Source organism: Vicugna pacos, chromosome 16, assembly GCF_048564905.1.
Source record: "Vicugna pacos chromosome 16, VicPac4, whole genome shotgun sequence".
Taxonomy (NCBI): Eukaryota; Metazoa; Chordata; class Mammalia; order Artiodactyla; family Camelidae; genus Vicugna; species Vicugna pacos.
Genome location: NC_133002.1, coordinates 57,738,285 through 57,757,498, shown reverse-complemented (window position 1 = coordinate 57,757,498; position 19,214 = coordinate 57,738,285). Strand labels below are relative to the sequence as shown.

The 19,214-nt window shown below is 57.9% G+C and overlaps 1 protein-coding gene across 3 annotated transcripts; it reads left to right on the top strand.

The window, feature by feature from the left end:
- Positions 1-1,442: 1,442 nt before the first annotated feature.
- HID1 (HID1 domain containing) lies at positions 1,443-19,114 on the top strand. Of its 3 annotated transcripts, none has more exons than XM_006199369.4 (19): positions 1,443-1,643; positions 6,647-6,796; positions 7,370-7,540; positions 8,082-8,195; positions 8,777-8,883; positions 9,133-9,249; positions 10,989-11,211; positions 11,420-11,476; positions 12,339-12,479; positions 12,628-12,718; positions 12,922-13,073; positions 13,179-13,257; positions 14,613-14,777; positions 15,731-15,958; positions 16,178-16,284; positions 16,810-16,890; positions 17,512-17,603; positions 17,731-17,889; positions 18,145-19,114. In XM_006199369.4, the coding sequence occupies exons 1-19, from the start codon at positions 1,578-1,580 to the stop codon at positions 18,206-18,208; spliced, it is 2,364 nt and encodes a 787-aa protein (XP_006199431.1). In that variant the 5' UTR covers positions 1,443-1,577; the 3' UTR covers positions 18,209-19,114. The 3 variants fall into 3 exon arrangements, with proteins under 3 accessions (XP_006199431.1, XP_006199430.1, XP_072795643.1); XM_006199368.4 differs by having other exon boundaries at positions 8,079-8,195; XM_072939542.1 differs by lacking the exon at positions 1,443-1,643 and adding an exon at positions 6,224-6,353 and having other exon boundaries at positions 8,079-8,195.
- Positions 19,115-19,214: the final 100 nt, after the last annotated feature.

Genomic DNA, 19,214 nt, shown 5'->3' with positions numbered 1-19,214 from the left:
TTTAATCCATTCTAATACATGTGGCAATAGTTATATATCGTGCTTACAACTTGCGTCTCCCTAATGACTAAGATTCATAGTTTTTAATGTCACTCTGGCCTGGACTGGGGCTGGGTGGTTTGTAGAGTGAACTGGACTTTTTTTCAATGCCAAATAAAGGTACTATTCATTTGTTATCTTGAAGCGATGAGAAAAGCTGTGGAGCTTGTCCAAGATTTTCCTTGGGCAGGGAAAACCCACCTCTGGAGCAAGGACAGAGCTGTTCTGTCCAGTCTGCTCATTCAGTGACATGGTGACATTCCTGTCCCCCTCTTCCCTACCTCTACACCTGTCCTACTCTGCCTTTGTGCCTAGATGGTGTACCCCTCATTTTTACCTGTGAAATTCCAATTTAAGCTAAATGCCACCTCCTTTTGAAGCATCTAGGATTCCCAGAAGTTTCCAGATAGAGCATGCTAGATGATGTTGAAAAAATGCAGCCTCTTTTGGGGCCAGAGTTGAATTTGCTTTTCTGGCTTTGTTCCTTACTAGTTGTGTGACTGTGGGCAACTTAACTGCTTTGAGCCTCAGTTTCCCCTAGTGTAAAATGGGGATAATACTCAACTCAGAGGTAGGTTTTTGTTGTGTATGAGAAATTGTTGTCATTATTATTACTAATATTATTATTAATTTGCCTCTATCAAAGCCTCGCTGGATGAACCATGGCTAATCTGTTCCTTGTTTCTCTCCCTAGTTAATTGCTCTTAAAGGGCAGGCCCTGTAACTTAAGCCCCCTCTGCCCCCACCCCTGGCACAGCGTTGGTAAATACCAGTCCCTCAACTTTTTTGTTGAAATGGATGAACCTAAGATTCTCAGGAAAGGCAGGTGGTCAGAAAGGAGTCCTGGACCCAGAGGGACCTCTCACCCTTATCAGGCCCGGAGCTGCTTTCCTGGGGCAGGGACACTGAGTCAGCTCCTCTCTTCCACGGAACGGAAGGCTGAGCCTGGGGCTTGTAACTAATAACAGCGGGGCTCTCTGGACATGTGGGTTTGCCAGGCCAGAAAAAGGGGAACCAAGAGCGCGGATGGTCAGGGGGGAAGAAGGGAATGGGAGTATAGGAATTGACAAGGAAGAAACTGGAGAGGGTTGGCTGAGAACGTGTGGGCCCAGTGATGGCGTGGGGACCTCTGGTGAGGCTAGGAGTGAGGGTGGGACGGGAAACGGGAGGCTGAAGGGTTTTGGTCCCTGGGTGCTCGGAGGAAATAGAAGAGGTCGAGCGGGGATAACGCTCCAACGCAGAAAAAAGGGCGGGGAGGCACCCGGTCCCGCTGAGGACGAGAGGAGTGCGGCGGCAACGGATCCCAGGGGCAGACTCCCGGCGCCCGGAGTGGGCGGGGCGGGGCGGCAGGTGCAGGAGGCGGAGCCTGACGAGGCGGAGCCAAGAGGGGGCGGGGTCGACGCTGGGCAGGCGGGCGGGGTGCGCAGCTCAGCTCCTGGGAGAGAGAGCAGCGGGGGCCGCGGAGCTGGAGCCAGATACCGAACCGGGGCCTGGGCAGGAGTCAGGGCCAGGGCCAGGCCGGAGCGGACTCCAACGATATGGGGTCGGCCGACTCCAAGCTGAATTTCCGAAAGGCGGTGATCCAGCTCACCACCAAGACACAGGTGCGCCCGGGGCTCCGGCCTCCTCACGCACCTGCCGGGCTGGGGGCTGGGCAGGGCTGGGGGAGCTGCGAGAACTTGGCCCACTGGGAGAAGGTGGGGGGGACCAGCTGGCCAGACGGGTGACGCTGAGGCCAGGGCCGGAGCGAGACTCCCTGGGCTTTACCCCAGGGCTCCATCCCTTATCCCTAACCCCCCACCCGCTGCCTCCTCTCCTGGGAACATCCCGTTCCCCACAGCTACTGCTGCCACCTTAGGCTGACGTGTGCCTACTCTCCAAGCCGGCGTCACCGCTGTCCGCTCCGCTCTCTGCCCCCCTCCTACGCCCCTCCGGCCTCGCATCTCCAGCCTTTCCCCGCCCCCACCCTCCCAAACACCTCCCTGCTCTCCTCCCTGCCCCTCGGTGCCCGCGGGTCCCGGACGCACAGACCAGGCTGACTCAACGCAAACAAAGCCGCCGGCGCCCTCCCGGGTCGGGGAAACAGCTGGTGCGCAGCGGCAGCGGCCTCGCTGGGCCCAGGTCGATGCCTATGGCCAGGGAAGGCCCAGGTCTTGATGGGAACACGCAGAGTGGTGGGCAGCACTGCACCCTGGTAAGGGGACCTGTTCCCAGGCCCATGGAGTCCAGGTTCCCAGCGGGGGACCACTGATTCAGGGGGTTCCTCCTCTGAGGCCCAGCAGTGGGATGGTTGTATGTGTGGGTACCTTCTGTTCTCCAGGTAGGGGCTGAGAATGGTCCAGGTTGCCATTGGACTGGGTGCCATGGGGCCTGGGGGTATCTTTCAGCCTAGTCCATGCTTGCACACTCCCTTGAGTCCACAAGTGGCACAGAGGCCACCTCCTTGCCCCCAACACACAGGACCTGGCCCCAGCAAAGCTACTTCCCTGCCCACCGCTCTCTCCTCACTCCTTGAGCCTCCCCAGATACCCTACTCTCAAAAGAGTCAGGACCTGCTGCCATCTGGGACTTGCCTCCTCCCCAACCCCCAGGGCTCTCTCTAGCTCTTGGCAATTATGGGGATTGAGGGGGTCTCTCCCCTCTGGTCCCACACTCTCTCATTCCCACGAGAAAGGTCAGACGCCCAGCAAATGCCCAGGGCCTCTGGAGGGTCCAGCCCCAGCTGAGAGGCATTTGATAGAAACCAGGCCTTGCTTCTTTCCACTTCCCCCATGGCTCCCAGTTTTTTTCAGCACTTGGCTCTCTTGGCATGAGGCTACTAGCTCTGAGGGCGGCAGGTGGGCCAGCCTCTCAACGTGGGGCCACTGGGCGAGGAAGGGAGGGAGGCTCCCATGTTTACCTACATGAGGAGGGAAACACCTTGTTGGAGGAAAGAGCTTTGGGCTGTAGGCTCAGTAGCCAGGGTCCTCTGCTGGGCCAGCAGGACTAGCTCAGCCAGGTCCCAAAGGATCTGGGAAGGTGTACTAGATTCCTACGTGCTCTGGCCCCCTCCCCAAAATCCATCTTTCCCTGGCTGTGGCCCTGGGACAGAGCTGCCTGTGATGGTGCTGTCCCATTTCCCAGCTGAGGACTGAATTGGCTTGGGACAGCCTGGGTCTCCCTTTGAAGAGCACCAGTGCCCTGCAGTTGGGAGGGGGCCTGGGCTGCCAGAGGGAGAGACCTCAGGGGCAGAAGCCACTGGCCCTGCATAGTGACCTGGCTCGGGCAGCTCAGGACTGAGGACCAGATCTCAGATGGTTGTTCCAGTCTTTGCCACTCGGTGTCCTCAAGGAGGTTCAGGCCAGTTGTCCACAGGGTGTCCTCCCGTTCCAGGCCCTCAGAGGCTGTGCTGTGAAAGCAGATTTTTGCTCTGGGCCACAGACAAACCGACCCAGCACCTTTTCCCGTGGTCCAGGCCCGAGCTGCCTCTGCTTGGCCTTCCTGGCCTTCCTGTGCTGCATCCTGTTTTCTTCCTGCCTTGGGCCAGGCCTGACCCTGGTCCTGAGGGCCGGCAGCTTTGGCTGTGTTTCCTGAGCCTTTCCCGGTGTAGGTGGGGCCCTGGAGGGAGGTAGATTCCTGGACCTGGGACCCTCTCCTAGATCCTGCCTGTTTGGAGATTCTCTGCTGTAGGGCAGATGAGACCTGGTGGCTCCATGTTTACATGCGTGCACGTATATGTGCTTGTGAATGCTGTGGTGACACAGTCCTCTGGCATGGGTCACCCTTAGCAGGCCAGAGCACTGCTGGTCCTTCCCTTCTCCCCCTAGAGAGTTTCAAAAGCTGTAGCTGGTCCCCCAGGGTGGTGAGGAGGTCTGGCCTGAGCAGGTCCTGGCAAAGCAAGGATAAGAATATCTGGTTTCCCATAAAGGTAGCTCAGTCCCTGTGCCCCTGGCAGCATGGGCCTGCCTGTTTCTAGCAAATATACTCTTTTCAGAGAAAGGGGTTTGGATTTTAGAAGCCTCTTTGCGTTGGGTGGAGCCCAGCTCAGGTAACTGAGGCCAGAGCTAAGCCACGTCCCTCCCTCAGAAGCTCCAGTGACCCTGGCCAATACCTGTAGCATCAGGCTCGCCTGGCATAGTCAGGTGATGGTTGCAAATTGAAGTTTCTGAGCCACACAGGATGAACCATAAGAGGAAGCCCAAGTTGGGGCTGGGGGAGGTGAAAGTCACCACCCCTGAAGTTCAGGGCCTGTTTCCGTAGCTGGGACTTTGCTCTGCTTTGGGGCTGGGCTACCCTGGGGCCTCCCAAGTTCCCTTCTAAGTTTCTCTCCTTATTTTGAATTCAGTCCTCTGGTGACACTTGTCTGATGAACTAGATCAGAGGTCAAGTCCACTTGGTGTTCAGCTGAGTTTCTGCCCCTTTAAGGGGATAGTGGTTACCTGGGAGGTGGGGAAAGTGGCTCCCCAAAGACATTCCCAGATGGTGAGGGGCTCTGCATGTTGTCTGGGATGTCCTTCCCACTCCTACCCTGGCCACCTTGGCCACTGTGGGGTGCTTCCCTCGGACCCGAGTGAATGTCAGTGGGCTGTCCTGGTAGAGCACCAGGAGGGCCAGCAAACCCCAGCCCCAGGGCCCCTCCTTTGGCCTTTGTTCCTCTCCCCAAGCTAACTTGCTCTACCAGTTCAGGGACTGAGCAGGTCCTGGTGCCAGGCCTGCCCTGAAGGCCATGGCCACATGCTGCCCTGTACCTTGGAGGAAAGCATGGTTTGCGGGGTGGGGACACCTGGACCTTGGTGGGGCTTGTGCCCAGCCCGGAGTAGGATAAACCCACTGGCACTCAGCTCTGCTCAGTGACTTGGCTGAAGGGATCTCTAGGACTAATTACAGCCTTCAGTTGAACAAATATTGGCTGAGCATCTGCCATATGCCTTCAGCGCACGGTCAGGGAAAAGGGGCTGGTGGTGATGGGGCCTCCAGGCAGGTGCTCCCAGACCCGTGGAGTCAGGGACTATAATAAGGGACTGAGGGGTAGGGAGCAGGCTTCCAAGGTGGGGGCGGGCCCATCAGTCCGGAGCTCTGGGAGACTTCTTATAGGAAGTGGCTTCAGAGGGGAGGGTATAGCTCAGTTGTAGAGCGCATGCTTAGCCCAAAATTGTGATGGTTGTATAGTTAGTTTTATAGCCTGTCTTTTTTGGCGTAACATTGTACCGCGAGCATTTCCCATTCATTAATAGTCTTTGAAGATGTGATGCCAACGGCTGCGTGACATTCCATTGTTTGAATGCGCCTTAACTTTTTTTTTTGTTTGTTTCTCAAAGTTTTTGTTTTAATTGACACACAGCAAAGAAATACATTTTTGATCACTTTTTGGTACAAATGCGTACACACACAACTGAAATTCCAACAAAAGTGTCAGAGAACCATACTCAGCCTTAGTATCATGCAACCTAATTTTTTTTGTTATTTACTATTCTATGTTGAATGTGCCTTAACTATGAAGCATCCCCTGATTGTGGGTTATTTAGGTTGTTTCCAACTTTTTCACCGTTACCAACAGTAACACTTTAGTAAACTTCCTCACGTGCGCACTCCTCTGATCGTGTCCTTTGGGAGGTTTCCAGAAGTGGAGCTTGTGATTCAAATCAGTTGCCTACATGACTTATAAGGCCTAAGTGTGTTGAAGGCATATTGCCTCAATAGGACTGGTGGGGCTTTGAAATGTGTTAGAAGGGAAGAGGGGACAGTCTGAGCAAAGGGTAAGAGAAAACGCCGCAGGGTTGTGTTGTAGGGAAAGTAAAGACAGGTGTGTGTCCGCGTGGGTACATGTGTCTGTGTGTGCACTCACGTGTGCCTGCCTGTAGGTGTGTTTAGGTAAGATCTTGGCTGACTGTCTGGCTGAGGTCAGGACTGTGCAGGCAGTGGGGAGCCCTGAAGGTCTTTGTTGAGGGAGCAAGGCCTTTGGTGCTGTGCTTTGAATGTGGGTTGGGGGCAGTGTGGAGGCGGAATTGAGATGGAAAATTTGGAGGTGGGGCCCTGGCAAGATTGGCCTGAACTGTGGCACCTGTGGTGGGCAGGTGGCGGGCACTTAAAGGAGTAGGTGTGGTCAGAGAGCTGTGGAGCTGCTGACTCTAGACCTGGCATCTATCTGTTGGGCGTGCCGGGAGAGGGTGGAGGCTGGAGCTGAGGCGGGCAGCCTGGCTGGATGGAAATGAGCACATGTCCCCTTGTGTTCTTCCTAGGGGAGGGGCGCAGCCTGGCTCTGGTCTCTGGGCTCTTGACTTAGCAGTGTGGCCTAGGGAGGCCCCCAGGTGGGGAGGCCCTGCCAGAGGGGAATGGTGAGTTATCTGGGATCACCCAGTCCCTCAGGGACTGGGCTGGGCTTTGGCTACTGAGCTCAGTGCCCATCTGACCCCTGACCATATGTGCCAAGTGTCCCCACCCTGCCTATGCTGGCCAGGGCTCCTGGTGGCTGAAGGATGCCCCGCACGTGGGAAGGCCCCTGGGCACCAGCAGGGATGGAGTAGGGGCTGTGGCTTCCCTCTTGAGGGCTCCCTTGGCCACATGTTGGGCAAATGGTGGGCCTGCTGGCAAGGGATTGTGCAACTCTGGTCGCTGGGTCCTCCCACAGCCTGTGGAAGCCACTGATGACGCCTTTTGGGACCAGTTCTGGGCGGACACGGCCACCTCGGTGCAGGATGTCTTTGCACTGGTGCCAGCAGCGGAGATCCGGGCAGTGCGAGAGGAGTCGCCCTCCAACCTGGCCACTCTGTGCTACAAGGTGAGAGGTGTCTGGGTCCTCACTGCCACTTCCACCTGAGCCATTTCCCACCCTCCAAGGGAGGCTGAAGCTGGCCCAGCCCTGTGGTCCAAGAGAGCAGCCACCTAGGACATCCCTCACCCAGGTCTGGGTGGTCCCAAGGCTTCAGCCACTTCTCCTCCTGGCTGGGCTTGGGGTGGAGGTGATGGTGGCAGTGCCACCTGTGAGGGCCACCTGCAGGCCAGGCACTGTCCACAGGTCAGCTCATTTAGCTCATCTTGTGCAGTTGCTACTGTCAGTGTTGCCATTTTACAGATGAGAAAACTGAGGCCCAGATGGGTGGTCACTTAGCAAGGTCTCAGCCACTGAGTGGCATGCTGAGCTCTTGCTCCCAGAATGCTCCGGGCTCCTCCCTGGTCTGTATCTCATCTGCTGGTGCTGGCTGACCACCTAGTGAGGTGGACCTGCAGGGTGGGGCCTCCACCTGTGACCCCACTGCCTCTCCCCCCTGAAGCCTGGGGTGCCCAGTCTGACCCCAGAGTGCCGGGGCCCCACTCCCCACCCTGTCAACTTGCCTCTCTGCCCATCTCACAGGCTGTGGAGAAGCTGGTGCAGGGAGCAGAGAGCGGCTGCCACTCGGAGAAGGAGAGGCAAATTGTCCTGAACTGCAGCCGGCTTCTGACCCGCGTGCTGCCCTACATCTTTGAGGACCCTGACTGGAGGGGCTTCTTCTGGTCCACAGTGCCCGGGGCAGGGCGAGGAGGGGTCTGTGGGTCTGGCCGGGCTGGGTGGGAGGTGGAATTGTGGTGATGGGGAGGAAGCCTTCAGAGCCGGCCACATTCCTCCAAACCTCTTCCGGGCCTTGGGAAGGGCAGGGGCGATGGGGGGTGGGGTCAACTCTTCCTCCTTGAGCCCTGGATCTCTCTCCCACAGGGGTCTCTGCCTTCGCAGCTGGGCACCCTCACTCCCCTGCCTGCTCCAGCCCCTCCCTGAATTTAGGTCCAGGCAACCGGAGGGAGGGAGGAGGTGATTCCCAGCAGAGTTTAGGGGGCTTGCCTGACCCCTCCGTTGGTGGGAAGATTTCCTCACCGCTTCCAGCCTCGCTCTGTCCTCTTTCTGCCTTGGGAGGTCTGGGGTGATGGGGAGTCTGCTTGCTGTTCCTTCTCCCACCTCTTCCTCCATTCCTCTGCCCATGGGTGCCTGCCTGGGCCCAGACCCTGTCCTCCTCCCTGACCCCCAAGTCCTGGGCCACCTCTGCTTGGCTGGCTACCACTGAGGTGGCCCTGGGCTGCCCTGTCCCAAGCAGGGAGAGGACGATGATGAGAATGCCCGGCCCTTGGCTGAGTCCTTGCTCCTGGCCATCGCCGACCTGCTCTTCTGCCCAGATTTCACCGTCCAGAGCCACCGGAGGAGCACTGTGGTGAGAGCCTCCCACCCCCAACCCCTGGCTGGGAGGGCTTTGGTCCTGGGTAAGGACCAGTTGAAGTGCCCTTGGGCAGGGTGCCGTGGGGCAGGGGCTGCTCTGGGAGGGCTGGACTGCCTGGCACGCCTGGTCTCAGGGAGGAGGTGGTGGCTGGCACAGCTGGAGGGGAGCCAGCTGGTGCCGGGCCCTGCCCCCTGCATCCGGGAGGCTGGGCACAAGTGCCCATTGTCTTGGTGGGTGGGGGTGTGGGGCTTGGACACTGGAAGCCTGGCCCTTTCACTTCCTGTGGCCCATGGACTGCACCTTGAGTGTTCTCTGTCCCCCACCCCCACTCACCACCAGGTGCCCCCAGTTCCACCCTGCTCCCTCCCTCTCTCTCTGTCTCAAATGGGATTGAGTCAGTACCAGAATGAAGGAAAATGAGTTTTCAAGAGGTTGAGAACATTCATTTCTTCCCTTGTGCATTAGCACCTGGGGCATTTTGAGGGTCTGTCTTTAGGAGAGTCTTTGCCCCTAAGGATAGTGGGGCACTTAGGTTGGCCATCCCCAGCCTGATCTGTCCCTGACCCTGTCCCCAGGACTCGGCAGAGGACATCCACTCCCTGGACAGCTGTGAATACATCTGGGAAGCTGGTGTGGGCTTTGCTCACTCCCCCCAGCCCAACTACATCCATGACATGAACCGGTGAGCTTGCTTGGCCCTGAACCCATGATGTAGCTGGACTCTAGACTGGCCCACCTGCCCCCCACCCCCAGCTCGGAGAAGGAACTATACATAGGGTCTTCCAAGGAGACCCAAATTCAGCCTCACAGGGATAAAGTGGGGCCATTTCTTTTCATGGACCTGATCTGGGGCTGGGAAGGGTGGGCACACCCTCCTACAGGAGAATTGGGATCCTGAGGTACCGAACCCCTCCCCCCACCCCGCCCCAAGGATGGAGCTGCTGAAACTACTGCTGACGTGCTTCTCTGAGGCCATGTACCTGCCCCCAGCTCTGGACAGTGGCAACACCAACCCGTGGGTGCAGTTTTTTTGTTCCGCGGAGAACAGGTGAGGGTCCCCTGGCCTTTCTTTCCATTCTCCTGGCTACTGGTTTCAGGCAGCCCAGGGCTGAGGCCGATCGCGAGTCTTGTCTTATTTGAGGGGACATGCTGCCCTCTGGTGGTGATGATCTGTAACAACAGCCGCACCTTAAGCCGAGCTGTCCAATGTCCCATCGGGGAGCCCTGGGTGGCCAGTGCTTGGGTCTAGAGCCACGCTGTCCAGTAGAAATATAATGTGAACCCTATATGCAATTTTATATTTCCAGTAGCAGCACTAAAATCGTGAAAAAATAAACAGGTGAAGTTAATTTTAATAATGTATTTCATTTAACCTAATGTATCTGAAATACTAGCATATAATATGTTATCAATATATAAAGTTGTTGAAATGTCTTATATTTCCTTTTCACACTGAGTTTTCAAAGTTGGTGTGTAGTTTACACTTACAGCACATCCCACTTCCAACCAGCCACATTTTTAAGCTCTCAATAGCTCTATGTGGCTTGTATTGGGCTGTGCAGTTTAAACAGCAGATGGGGAGGGGGCGTAATGAATACCCTGAAGGGTGGGGAAGCCCGGCCACATGGAAGTGCTCATGGGCTTGGGGGAGACATATGACTACATGGAGGTGTCACATGAGGGACTGAGTATTTGCAGCTCCAGCTGTGCCTGGCAGCTGAGGGGTTAGTACCCCTAAGTGTCATGGTTCATCCTCTTACTTTCAGACTCTGATTGCCACATGGCAGACCTCATCCTTCAGGTTTTGCTGGCCTCTCATGCAACCTTCCCTGTCCCCTCCTCCCCAAGTGGAGAGAACCCAGAAGTTTCCCTCCACCAGCCACAGACAAAAGCGGGCCAGAGTTTTCTTTCTCAGCAGCCTTATCAGGCAAACGGCCACCTTTGCCACTTGATTAACCTCCCTGAGTCTCAGTTTCTTCATCTGTAAGATGAGGAGCTTGACCCTTGACATCTTACAAATCTCTGAGTGAAGTCCTTCTGGGGCCTGGGGACTGGGTGTTGGGATGCCTGCTCTGCTTCCTGAGGGGAAGGCTCCCTTCCCTGTGGGCCCCCAACCATTCTCGGAAGCCCCGAGGGAGGGTACCTGCTCCTTAAAAACCTCAGGGGTATGTCATTTATACATTTGTCCAAGCCCATAGATTATACAGCATCAAGACTGAACCCTGACATAAACTGGACTTTGGGGGATATGATACGTTGATGTCAGTTCATCAGTTGTAACAGAGGTCCCACTCTGGTGGGAGAATGTGATAGTTGGGGACGCTCTGCATGTGTGGGGGCAGGGGGTATGTGGGAAATCTCGGTACCTTCCTCTCAGTTTTACTGTGAACCCAAAACTCCTCTCAAAAATGAAGCATATTTTAAGAAGTAATTTTAAAATGGACTTTAACTTCACCCTGAGAGCGAAAATCTAAGGGATGTGGACATGGTATCTTATAAAGAGCCCCTCATGAATGGCCATCTTGCTCTTGGTAATAAATTCCTTCTGGACTCAGCCCAGCGGATCCCAGCCCAGGGCGAGGATGAGGAGGGGGTCTCACTTACTCAGGAAAGGACGAGCTCCTGGTTTGGCTCCCTGGCCCCCAGACCAGGGCCTGGCACTGAAACACTTGTGGAGTAAGGGGGCCGCTTGGCTGACCCTCCCACTTGGCTGTGGCCGGGGATGCATGGAGGGCTCGGCCCGGTGGGTGGCATCTCTGCAGCCCCGCCCCTCCTCTCCTGCCACAGACACGCTCTGCCCCTCTTCACCTCCCTCCTCAACACCGTGTGTGCCTATGACCCTGTGGGCTACGGGATCCCCTACAACCACCTGATCTTCTCTGACTACCGGGAGCCCCTGGTGGAGGAAGCTGCCCAAGTGCTCATTGTCACCTTGGACCATGACAGCGCCACCAGCACCAGCCCCACCGTGGACGGCACCACCACAGGCACCGCCATGGATGATGCCGACGTAAGGATGGGAGAGGGAGGGCGCTGGCCCTTCCAGGCAGTGGGTGGGTCACACCCCCTCTAGCAGAGCAGGGCAAGGGGTACCCAGTGGGGACTTCGTGGTGAGTCTGGAGGTATCTGGGGTCAGAGGGGCACTGCTGTTGCTGCCTAGGCCTAAGGTAGAGGCAGGGGGTAAGGGCACCTGCTCACCCAGGCTTTACCCTCCGCAGCCTCCAGGGCCTGAGAACCTGTTTGTGAACTACCTGTCCCGCATCCATCGCGAGGAGGTGAGTGGAACAGTGCTCTTGCTCCCGTGAGTTCTCGATGCCCACTCCCTTCTCCAAGGGCTATAGCCTGGCAGGGCATGAGGGGATGCAGGTGATATGGGGGTAGGGAGAGTGTTGACCCCTGCATGAAGGAACCATGGTCTTTGTGGACTTGGGCCACCCCAGGTGAAGCAGTGAAGGGCAGGACTGCGAGAGTCTTGAGACACAGAAAAGAACTGATGGCCTCACACTGGGTGAGGGTTCCCAGGAAGGCTTCCAGGAGGAGGCGGCTCTGATGTCAAGTTTGGTAGGGGAATGACAGTGGACTTAAAGGCCAGGCAGACCTGAGTACATGTGTCTTGTGACCTTGGGGGAGGTTTTTGTGCTCCCAGAGCCCTAACCTCTGCAGCTGTAATATGGGGACAGTAACTGCTCCCTTGCCTTGTTGTGAGGGCTGCTTGAGAGCACAACAGTAGGTGCTCAGTGGATGGCAGCTCCTTAAGAATAGAAGGCTCCTCCTGTGTGACAGGTTGATGGTGGGGGGTGGTGGGAGGATGGTACCTGTTAACAAGGGGTCCAGGTGGGCGAGGTCCCTGTTCAGGGTGTGTGTATATGCGAAGCGGTCACTAGGAGCAGCCTTGCTAGAGAGACAGGGAAGCCTGTGGTCTGGCGGAGAGGTAGGGAGCTCTCTAGACCTGCCCTGGGCCCAGCCTCTGAAGGGCCTGCCCCAGGACAGCTTTTGATGACATTGGAATCTGGGCCCTCCAGCTCTAGTGGTGGCATCAGGCCTGGGGAGTGAGGAGGCATCTGCTGGGGGGGCCTGGCCCAGGAAGCTGGAACTGGAGGGAGTGGACTGGACGGGCCCTTGCCCTCCCCACCCCAGGACTTCCAGTTCATCCTCAAGGGCATAGCCCGGCTGCTCTCCAACCCCCTGGTCCAGACCTACCTGCCCAACTCCACCAAGAAGATCCAGTTCCACCAGGAGTTGCTGGTCCTCTTCTGGAAGCTCTGTGACTTCAACAAGGTGGGCCCGCCTCAGGGACCCAGGCTGGAGGGCAGCAGTCTGCCCCAGGGCTGGGGACAGCATCTGGCAGACTCCCTGAAGGGGGAGAGGGTGGGGCAGAGCTGCCCCTCTCTCTGACCCTGCCCACCCGTCTTTCCTACCTCCCCAGAAATTCCTCTTCTTTGTGCTGAAGAGCAGTGATGTGCTGGACATCCTGGTCCCCATCCTCTACTTCCTCAATGATGCCCGAGCAGATCAGTGTAAGGCTGTCTTGGGCTTAGGATCCCTAGGGGGTTCCTGGCAGAGGGGCAGTTTCCACCAGTCTGTCCTGCCTCCCAGCAGCTCTGGCCTGGTGCCCTGACCTCCCAGGAAGGGCTTCTCCCATTAGATCGGTCCCTGCCCTGGGCTCCCTTCCTCCCCTCCCCACCTGGAGTGGTGACCCCTCCCATGACATGTGCTGCAGCTCGGGTGGGCCTGATGCACATTGGCGTCTTCATCCTGCTGCTTCTGAGTGGGGAGCGGAACTTCGGGGTGCGGCTCAACAAGCCCTACTCAGTGCGTGTGCCCATGGACATCCCCGTCTTCACGGGTACCCATGCCGACCTGCTCATTGTGGTGAGGGGCCTCCTGCCGGGACCTGAGCGCGTGGGGGTGCCATCCCCTTGGCTGAGTCTGGAAGCGGCAGGGACCCCATGGCTGCCACTCTGCTTCGCCAAACAGGTATTCCATAAGATCATCACCAGCGGGCACCAGCGGCTGCAGCCCCTCTTCGATTGCTTGCTCACCATCGTCGTAAATGGTAGGGAGGCCCAGAGCCCGCCTTCTCCGTGCTCACCACCAGGGGGCGCCAGGCCCCAGGCTGACCTGCTGCCCACTCCTTGATTCAAACCTGCCGGGTCCAGTAGGAATATAGGGGCAGCCATGGGTGTAGTGGTCAATTTTCTAGTAGCCACATTTACAAAACAGAAAGAAAGGAAGAAAAGAAATAGGTGACAATAATTTTATTGTATATTTCACATAACCCATTATATCCAAAATACCATCATCTCAGCATGTAACGAATACACAAAACTATTGAGATATTTTATATTCCCTTTTTGAATCCAGTCTTCAGAATCTTCTGTGTGTTTCACACATGCAGCACGTATCTGTCAGGACTATGTTTCAAGCACTTAATGGCCACGTGTGGCCCATGGCAGTGGTACTGGACTGGCAGGTTTGGATGAGAGCCGTGCCCATCAGCAAGGCTACAGACAGCTGGCTCAGAGGGGAAGGGGCTCAGGCTGGTTGGGGTGCTGGGCCCAGCAAGGTGGGGGCCCTGGGCTGGGGCAGGATGACTTCAGTGTGGCTGCCTTTTGGAGAGGATGGTCCTGAGTGGTAGGGGCTGACTTCTCTGTGGTCTGCTTTAGACTCCAGGGTGGGTGGGACAGTGTGGGGCCTTTGGACTGGTAGCTGCATTGTTGGACTGTGAGTCCTAGGGCAATATCCTCACCTTCCATCACTGGCTCCATCCCGCAAATCTTAACAGCACCAGCTAAATGCAGCCGGCTCTGAGAATGCATTTATGAAAAAGATGGCCACCAAGCCTGCCCCATCCTGGGGAGGGAGAAAGATACTACACCAGGAAGCCCACAGAGCAATCTGTGACTTCAAGCTGTGTGCAGCCTTTCGTCTCTGACTCCCTCTTCAGAGGCTGTGCAAAAAATCTGTATCTAATTATACATAGAATATCAGCTTGGTATTCTAAAGATCCTTATTTGTATCCTTGCCCAGTCATTTTTTAACTGGGGAACTTTGGGCAAGTTTATGAACCACTCTGAGCCTCAGTTTCCTCATCTGTAAAACGGGGATGGTCTCGTCTATGTCCACCTCCTTCTCAGGTGTGGGGAGGAGTTGGGGAGACGGCCTGTGTGAATGGCTTTGGAAACAGTATGGCTGTCCACACAGGGGAGGGGCCAGGGACGAGCCCTGGGGCTCTGCAGAAGGCATGGCCAGTGTGAACTTGGCCTCAGGGGCTTGGTCTTCCTGACTTTCCAGGGGAATTCACAGGCAGGGGGCAGGGAAGTTTTGGGAGCAGGACCATGTCGTCCAGCCCAGGCCCATGCAGGGATGGCTGGTGGGGGCCCCAGGAGTGAGCCAACCCCTCCTCTGCAGTGTCCCCCTACCTCAAGAGCCTGTCCATGGTGGCCGCCAACAAGCTGCTACACCTGCTGGAGGCCTTCTCCACCACCTGGTTCCTCTTCTCTGCTGCCCAGAACCACCACCTCGTGTTCTTCCTTCTGGAGGTCTTCAACAACATCATCCAGTACCAGTTTGATGGTGAGGCACCGGCCCAAGCCCTCGGTCTGGCCTTTGGGGGCAGAACTAGGGTGGGCAGTGGGCAAGGACACCTTCCCATTGAATGAAGACATAGCCCTCCACCCACTGGTTCATTTATCCAATGTGCATTTATCGAGCACCTGCTGTGTACCTAGCCTTGTGCCAGGTGCAGAGCATACAATGGGGAGCAAAGCAGAGTGCTCCCTGCCCCATGGAGCTATAGCTGGGGAGGGAGGCACGGAGGGAGACTCGAAACAGTTATCCCCCAAAAGCACTTAGCACGGTGCCTGGTGACTTAAATGTCAGCAGTTACTGTTACTACTTCTAGAATGAGCGGTGCTTGCGCTGATCCAGGAGGGACGCATGAGGGTTGGAGTGGGGTAGAAAAACGTGGAGGGTGGCAAATACATGCACAGGCCCTGGGGTGAGATGTTGAAGTGGAAACAGAACAGGGTTGTGAGAGGCAGGGACCAGTGTGGTGGGTGGGGCATTGAAGGTAGGGAAGTCATCTGTATCCCACCCCCCGACCCCTGCCCCGGAGCCAAGGGCATTCAGCATGGGCCATGGAGCACAGGCACACAGCATGTTGTCCTTCCTCCCGGTGACCTGGCTCGGGGGCCTGTCACACGGCTGCCTTGGTGGGACGCTGACATGCTGGGCCCACCCCACTTTGCCAGGTGTTACCCTTTAGCGCTGGGTTGTGAGAAGGAAGTCCAGAAGGTACCAGGGAGGGGCCGAGCTCAGCCTAGCTTTTTTCCCAAAAGGTAGCATCTTGGTGTAGCCTCAGCCCGCACATACCTTCCGGTGCCAGCTCTGCCCCTGGGCTCCTTCTCTTCTGTGCCGTGTGCTGTCACCTCCTCCTGTCCTCCAGGCTCCCCCTCCCAGGAAGCCCGCCCAGGTGGAGGGCAGCTGTGAGGGGCCTCCCTGAAACAAGGCACACTCCCTCCCCGCAGGCAACTCCAACCTGGTCTACGCCATCATCCGAAAGCGCAGCGTCTTCCACCAGCTGGCCAACCTGCCCACCGACCTGCCGGCAATCCACAAGGCGCTGCAGCGGCGCCGACGGGCGCCTGAGCCCTTGTCCCGCACTGGCTCCCAGGAGGGCGCCTCCATGGAGGGCTCCCGCCCGGCTGCCCCCGCCGAGCCAGGCACCCTCAAGACCAGCCTGGTGGCCACCCCAGGTCTGGTGCCGGCGGGTGGTGGTGGGGGGTGTGGATACCAGCAACAAGTGTGGGGCGAAGGTATTGGGGGGCCCAGGATGGGTAGCTGGGTGTGGGGAGTCAGGCACAGCATCTCTAAAGCGAGTAGAAGCTGGAGACTGGAGGGGCCAGGCCCAGGGCTGAGGCTTTCTAGGCGGGGCGCTGGGGCAGGTGTCCTCAGCCCCACCTGCCCACCCCCAGGCATTGACAAGCTGACGGAGAAGTCCCAGGTATCAGAGGATGGCACCTTGCGGTCCCTGGAGTCTGCGCCCCAGCAGAACTCAGCAGAGGGCAGCCCAGCCGCGGAGGTGGGCGACAGGGACTCCTGGAGTGGGCGAGGCTGGGCGTTCCTTTCTCCCTGGCCTCCGAGGTGTGGGACAGGCCAGGGCACTCTGGGGTCACCTGCAGCGGAGGGGCAGGCACGCAGCGCCCAGGGCATCAGCGTTGGCACTGCTGACTCTCTTGGCGGGGGGTGCTGTCACAGACCCCTCCCTTGTTTATTAGTCACGGGCTCAAGCCCTTGGCCTTCACACGCCTCATCCATCAGCCTTATCTGAGGCCGGGCTGGCCTTTACCCGGCGGCCCTGTCAGCCCCTGGTCCTAAACCTGTCACTGAGCTGGGCTGGGACGGGCAGGGCCTGGGGCCCAGGGCAAAGGGTGCTGGGCTGGGCCATCCCTCCTTTGGGAGGGCGTCCCCCTCCCCCTAACGCGGACCAGTGCAGAGCCCTCATTCACCTCCAGTTCGAGACTGTGGGAGGAGCTGCTTCTGCCCCCTACCCCCATCCTGTACCCACTCCCTCCGCCCCTCACTCTCATTCCTTCTCGGGGACCAGGAGCCCAGCCAGGTGTGGCGGGAGCAGCGGCGACTGTCCAACGCATCAGCCAGTGGGCAGTGGAACCCGACATCGGAGTGGGTGAGGGTGGGGCAGACAGCACCAGGGTGGGGCTGAGGGTGGGGCTGGGGGTGGGGCAGGGGCTACGGGCCCTGGGAACAGCTCAGTAAAGACTTGGATGGAAATGGATTCGAATCCAAGCACTGGCCTGGGGGCCAGGTTCAGGGTCAGTCCTTCTGTCTCGTGACCTCGTCGTCTTTGGCTTCATTGCTTCCTCTGTCTACACTGTCCCCAAGTTTGTTCCCCAGCAGGGTTAAGCTTCAGTTGTCCACAGCACTTACTTTCTTAACAAATCACCCTTGCCAGTGTCCTTCCCCAAATCACTTGTCCACTCCCTTATGTGTTTCCTGAGGTTACCAGTAATTAATTGCATTTGCATGGGGGTGATAGATGTCTGCCTCATCACACCATTGTGAGGGTCAAAGGGGACACTTCCTGGCACATAGTACGTGCTCAGCGAGAGGCCACAGCTCTTGCCAGAAATAGCAGTCACTGTTCATGGGCACTGCCTGGGGCTAGGCCCTTTCTGCTGTGAGCCGGGATGCTTCTTGGGGAGCCCATGGTTCCAGGTCAGGGATCAGGCCCATGCCATAGCCTCTGGGGGCTGCTTTGCCCACCCAGGAACCCTGGTCCCTCCCCCAGGTCCTCTCCTGGAAGTCAAAGCTGCCGCTGCAAACCATCATGAGGCTGCTCCAGGTGCTGGTTCCCCAGGTGGAGAAGATCTGCATTGACAAGTGAGGATGGGGTGGGGTGGGCAGGTGGGCCCAGGATGGGGGGCATATAGCCAGGAGCATGGGCCTTGGAGGTCCAGGGTGAGCCCCATGCTCCCCTTGACCTTCAGGACCCCCTTCTCCCTGGCAGGGGCCTGACGGATGAGTCCGAGATCCTGCGGTTCCTGCAGCACGGCACCCTGGTGGGGCTGTTGCCCGTGCCCCACCCCATCCTCATCCGCAAGTACCAGGCCAACTCGGGAACGGCCATGTGGTTCCGCACCTACATGTGGGGCGTCATCTATCTGAGGTGGGCCCCTCAGGGTGGGGCAGTTTCCAGCCTGGGTGGGGCTGGTGTCCCCCAAGGGTCTGTCCAGCCGGGCTGTGCCCTACTCTGCTAGCGGGGTTAATGTCAAGACAGTCAAACAGGGCGGTCTTGTCTGGTTGAGGGTGGGTGCCCACTGCCCAGGGTGGGACATCAGAGTGGAAGGACCACAGCCTGGCGCCTCCCCAGTCTCCCCTGCAAGCCTCCCAGCACCTGAGTGACAGGCCCCTCCCTCTGCAGGAATGTGGACCCACCTGTCTGGTACGACACGGATGTGAAGCTATTCGAGATCCAGCGGGTGTGAAGATGGAAACCTACAAGGGGCAGGGACTGGGGAGGGCGGGGACCCTGGTCCCCCAGTGTTCCCCCTATGTTTTCCCCGACTCCCTGTTCTCAGCTTTAAATGACTATGATCAGGGCTGGGGGTGTGAGTGGTCGAGTCCTGGGTGGCAGGCCCCAGAGGCCCCTCGTGGCTGGGGTGGTGAGGACCAGCCCTGCCCCTCACCTCCATGCTGGACTCGGAGGAAACTTCTGTCTCTGGGGCTGCAGGCCCTGGCCAGAGCCCCCACCTCACTCTGGCTCCCCTTCAAGAGCCGTTTCTGTGCTGACCCTCAGTGCCCGCTCGGCTCCTGAGCTGCGCACCCCTGGAGGCCACCAGGTCACTGTGCCCTAATGGGTGGCCCAAGAGGAAGACTTGGGCTGTCCCTTGAGGCACTTGGGCAGGATGAAGGGAGCCTTTCTGTGCCTCCTAACCTGAAACCACCTGGTCCAGGCCCAGCTTGCATCCAGGGCCGTGGGAGGAAGGAAGGTGGCTAGGCTGCTCCTGGAGGAGGCTGGGGGCTGACGGACTACAAAAGTCGGACTAGGGGACCCCTTCATTTTAGGGGTGTGGAGTGGCATGCTGAGGGTCTCCTGCTATATTCTTTCGGGTCACCAGGTATAGCCTGGCTTGCTCTTACATAGTAATGGGTGTGAGGGAATGGGGGTAGGGGAGGCTGTTCAGTTCTCCCTGCTCCACCCACTGCCTGATGACTAGGGGGCAGGGGGACCAGGATGCCACCCCTCTGTCCTCCTGATTCCGGCCTCCAGATCTCCTTCACCCCGCCCGTGTCAGTACAATCATTGCTCTGTACAATCGGCCTCTTTACACAATAAAACCCCCTCTCTATGCCCTGCCTCTTCGTGCTCAGAGGGGAGGGGGTCAGGCTGTAGCTCTGTTTTCAGGGAAGCTGGGGACTCTGCTTTCCAGTGTCTCACCCGAGACGGCCTTCAGCACGTGGCTGGGAACGAGCATTTGTCATTTTCTTGGG

Coding starts and splice junctions, on each gene's coding strand:
- HID1 (XM_006199368.4), top strand. CDS start 1,578: ATGGGGTCGGCCGACTCCAAGCTGAATTTCCGAAAGGCGGTGATCCAG. Junction 15,959..16,177: donor CAGCCTGGTGGCCACCCCAG/GTCTGGTGCCGG, acceptor GCCCACCCCCAG/GCATTGACAAGCTGACGGAG. Junction 16,285..16,809: donor AGGGCAGCCCAGCCGCGGAG/GTGGGCGACAGG, acceptor CTCGGGGACCAG/GAGCCCAGCCAGGTGTGGCG.